The following is a 4,365-nucleotide window of genomic DNA, read 5'->3' as shown; positions in this document are numbered from 1 at the left end:
TCAGTTCTAAGTCAGAACCCCTTTCCTGCCCCCACCTTGCCCTCAGCCTGAGCACACAGAAGACCTAGCAACAGAGCTGAGATTGCTCTGAATTAAAGACAAGAGAGGGCCGCAACTTAAAACAGACAAACCGAGTGAAGGAACCCTGAACTTGTGGGAAGGGGAGCTGAGCGCTGAGACCAAGGGCTAAAGCTGGGAGATTGAAAAATGCAGACCACCAAGGCACTGCTCATTTCTCCAGCTCTGAACCGCTCCTGTACGAGGGGTCTAATCAGGCCTGTGTCTGCCTCCCTCCTGAGTAGACCAGAGACCCCATCTAAACCACCTTCCTGCAGCAGCTCCCCTCTCCAGGTGGCCCGAAGGGAGTTCCAGACCAGTGTCATTTCCAGGGACATCGACACAGCAGCCAACTTTATTGGTGCTGGGGCTGCCACAGTGGTGTGGCTGGATCAGGGACTGGCATTGGCACAGTGTTTGGTAGCTTGATTATTGGCTATGCCAGGAACCCATCTCTCAAGCAGCAGCTCTTCTCCTATGCCATTCTGGGCTTTGCCCTGTCTGAGGCCATGGGACTCTTCTGTTTGATGATCGCCTTCCTCTTCCTCTTCGCCATGTGAGGCTCCGTGGGGTCACCCGGCCGTCCCTGCTTTGACTCCATGCCAGTCCTGGTGCTGGAGTGTGCTAAGCTTTACCATTAAACAACATTTCTCTTAAAAAAACAAAACAAAACAAAACAAAAACAGACAAACCAGGACAAGCTTCAGCCTGGGAAGTTGTGTAAATGTAGTGTGAACAGCCAGCATAGAAAAATAGTCATATGTGATCGCTATGTTCAAAGGCATTCTCAACAGAACCAAGCAAAACCAGAGAGAGCCATGAACATGAAATGGATGTTACCTACATCAATCGTCTGCCCCACACTGGAGTCTCTTTTGAAACAAGGCAGATGAAATATGAATTAAAGAAAGAAAACCTGTTTCCTGAGCCTTGAAATTTTATGCTTTGAGAAGGTGGGGACGATTTATAAGCAACTGAGCTCCATCATTACAAAATTATCTCTGAGCACATTTGGACTGACAGAGATCCTAAATGCGTTTGATGAGGAATCAAAATGACAGGCTATCCTCTGAGTGTCTTGATAGCATCCCTCAAAGGGGAGAAACTAACTTCTCCCTGACCTGACCCATGAGCTTTACAGACCAGTCACAGCCAGGATCCTGCTCTTCCTAAAATGATTGAGAGCTACAACCTTTTGGGGAAATACTGGGACACCAGGAACTGGCCTAGCCTTGCCCCACACCTGTCTCACTCAGCACTTGCCACAATCCAGCTTATCCTCTCATCATCTGAAATAAAAACATAAAAACAAAACACACACACAGAGATTAACCAAAGAAAACTGATTATTTGAGAGTCACAGGGAGATTTACTACTCAGACCAACATAGCACATTAAACCGTGGACTTATTCAAAGAGTCTGAGGCAAGAAGAAAAGGTGTAAAGACAGAATAAGGAAGATCATAACTGATGATTTCAAACAAAAATTCATGACATTGATGATTAAAGTTGTCAGGTTCAGCAGCATCTGCACATGCTTGTGGTTCTGGTGATCTTCTGTGACCTGTGACCGATGAGGCAATGGTCTGTAAGAATCCTTCCTAGTAACCTGTCAGCCCCATTGACGTTTTATGAATTATTTTATAAGGGTCCCCTCTTTAAACAGATACAGGGTCATCAGATACGTTCTCTCTGAAGCTATATCTGCACCTCTAGGCTTTTCTTCCACCAATCCATCCTTAATGACCTTCTGGCCTGTTGTATTTTATTCTTCAAGCACAGCCTCCTTAAGTTCCCCTTCTCCAAAAAAAATATTCCTAGGGATCATTGTATACAATAGCTTTGGCTGCCTCTAAGCACCGATAGGAAGCATTCACTGGTGCCTAGAAACTTCCCGATTTGTTGATTTGTTTTTTGAGACAAGAGTGTCTCTGTTATAGCCTTGGCTGTCCTGGAACTTGCTCTGAAGACCAGGCTGGATTTGAACTCATAAAGACCCACCTGCCTCTGCCTCCCAAGTGCTGAGATTAGAATTTTATAAACATACACAGACATTAAATTTAAGTATTGTCAGATATGTTGTCTCCAAATAGATCCTGAACCCAAGGACAAAGACAGTGCTTTTTATTTTCTTCTGCTTAAACATAACTTTATTGATAAAGCACAACTCTTAGATGACCAAATTTAAATCAATATAAAAGTATAGCTTATTTATGACATATAGTTACTTCACTGTCAGTTTAGTTAAACAATAAAAATATCTCAACCTAGGTAGCAAGTTGAATGAATAAGTGCTTTCTCTGTGCAAGCTCTAATATATATTTGGCATACTTAAAGTGGCTCAGTCTAAAGCCAGCATCAATGGCTATTGATAATCTGTGATATTCTTTATTCCTAAATAGCAGCTTAAAGGATCCCTTTGCTACACAAGCGCACTGAAAACTGAAGAATTTACAAAATGCATTGTTCCCACGTGCAAACTTAAGAAACATCACATCAGTGTTGTTTGGAACAGATCTCCAATTACAATTTGGTTAAGACTTTTAGAACTTTCACTTTGACCACCAGATCCTTGTGACTTGCTAATGCTTTGATTTTCTTCACACATACTCCAGACTCTTTAAATAAGAAAAATAGTGAGCTTCTGCTGAATTCTTTCCTGGATGATGCAAGCCCTTCACTTTTTATGTTATCATTTATATTTTCAAAGAGGGTAAGAATGTTAAGAAGAATCTCTCTATCCCACTCTTTATTAAAAAGAGAAATCAATTCTGATGGCACTTTACAACTGACCAGCTCTCTTGTCATGGCTGGGTTTTCAGTAAAGTTTATAATGAGTTTCATAGTCTGTATCTTGGTGAAGTGATTTCCCAGGAATAACAGAGCAAAGAAATCTGGGAAAGAATAGGAAAGCAAATGTTGGTAGTGGTTAGTCACAGTCATGTTGGTTAGGAGTCTTAATCCAGCCATCTGGACCGCTGAGTCCAAGCGACAAACCATGGTATCATCACACACTTGACTGATATAAGTCTTAATCTTGCCCTGATTTTCAGAATTAACACTCAAGTTATTAAGAGCATTGTAAGTTTTTTCCCTAATAATGGGGTCTCTTGTTTTTATCAGTTTTGCAATAATTGGGACTCCGCCCAATTCACGGATGGCATTTTGATTAAATGAATACGCTGCATTGTTACCCAGTGTGACCAATGCTACTTCCTGAGTAAAAGGGTCGTTTGTTCTCTCCAGGATGTTAAGGACCTTTTGAAGATCGGGGGCACTCAGAATATCATCAATTTTATAGGGAAAGTTGAACTTGCCCTTGCGTACAGGCCATGTGGCTGGAGCCTTGTTGCTCTTGCTTCGGTTCTTTCTCTTGACTTTCCCACTTGTCCTGTTCCTAGCCCTAGAGCCAGTCCTTCCTGGGTGGCAGCCTCCACCTCTGCCTCCTGGGCAGGGCAAACTTGATGTCAGGGTCCTATTCCTAGAAATGTTAGAAAGCCTTATGCCTCTGCCTGCCTTTGCACTTGCCTGTTCCTTTAGGATCTTGAAAAGGGCCTTGGCCTTAGCCTCTAGGCCACCCCCACTCTGGGAATCTGGGTGCACTTCCTTCTTTACACCTGGACCATTCTCAGGCCCCACATTCACCCCAACCTTGGACTTTGAGTCATCTTGAGGTTTGGCTCCCGCCCCTACCCCAGCATTAGTCTTAAGTTCTTTCTCAGTTTTGCCCCCAATTTCTGGTTTGCCACTACAAGACTTTTCCTGCTCTCCCTCCTCCTCTTGCTCATCTTCATCATCCCACAACTTCTCATTCTCATCTTTTCCCCAGGTCAGTCTGTATACACAGTAGCAGGCACCAGCCCCAATGACCATGCCTGCAGCCACACATCCAGCTTCTCGGGTGCGGCCCATGGTACAGCTGGCGTGAATCCCTTAACCTGGACACAGAGCTGGCTTGTTCTGGTCCAGAATATTCTTGGGTCAGGGGCAAAGTATTCAGATTCTGTGGGTTAGGGGCAGCTACAACAGCAGATACAGTGATACCTGGAAGGAAAAAAAGGAAGATTACAAAATTTTGACTTCTCTAATTGTGCTTTTGTATGTAAATAGACAATCACGTGCCTACAAACATATAGAGATATTAGCTAACATTTGGGGCTTGGTGTTCTCATCATTAATCCTTTCCTTTATCTGGAAGCAATTTTGGAAGTTTTCCAAACATCCACATTCTCTATATTTATGTTCTTCCACCCATCCCAAGAATGTCCAATTGAATATATTTATAGTATATTCAATTTATTACACACA

The 4,365-nt window shown here is 43.1% G+C and overlaps 1 protein-coding gene and 1 pseudogene across 15 annotated transcripts in view; one reads left to right on the top strand and one right to left on the bottom strand.

Moving 5' to 3' along the window:
* Positions 1 to 179: 179 nt before the first annotated feature.
* Positions 180 to 619, top strand: LOC116088684 (annotated as a pseudogene).
* Positions 620 to 1,406: 787 nt separating this feature from the next.
* The window catches only part of Armcx1 (armadillo repeat containing X-linked 1), a 4,783-nt gene continuing 1,824 nt past the window's right edge, over positions 1,407 to 4,365 (bottom strand). For all 15 annotated transcript variants that reach the window (XM_031367974.1, XM_031368002.1, XM_031367965.1 and 12 more), the window contains one exon: positions 1,407 to 4,101. In XM_031367974.1, the coding sequence (XP_031223834.1) occupies positions 2,581 to 3,969 (1,389 nt within the window). In that variant the 5' untranslated portion in view covers positions 3,970 to 4,101 and the 3' untranslated portion in view covers positions 1,407 to 2,580. The remainder of the gene's footprint in view (positions 4,102 to 4,365) is intronic.

The sequence above is a fragment of the Mastomys coucha genome, chromosome X (assembly GCF_008632895.1).
Source record: "Mastomys coucha isolate ucsf_1 chromosome X, UCSF_Mcou_1, whole genome shotgun sequence".
NCBI classification, from domain to species: Eukaryota; Metazoa; Chordata; class Mammalia; order Rodentia; family Muridae; genus Mastomys; species Mastomys coucha.
This window is presented reverse-complemented; position numbering and strand designations above follow the sequence as displayed.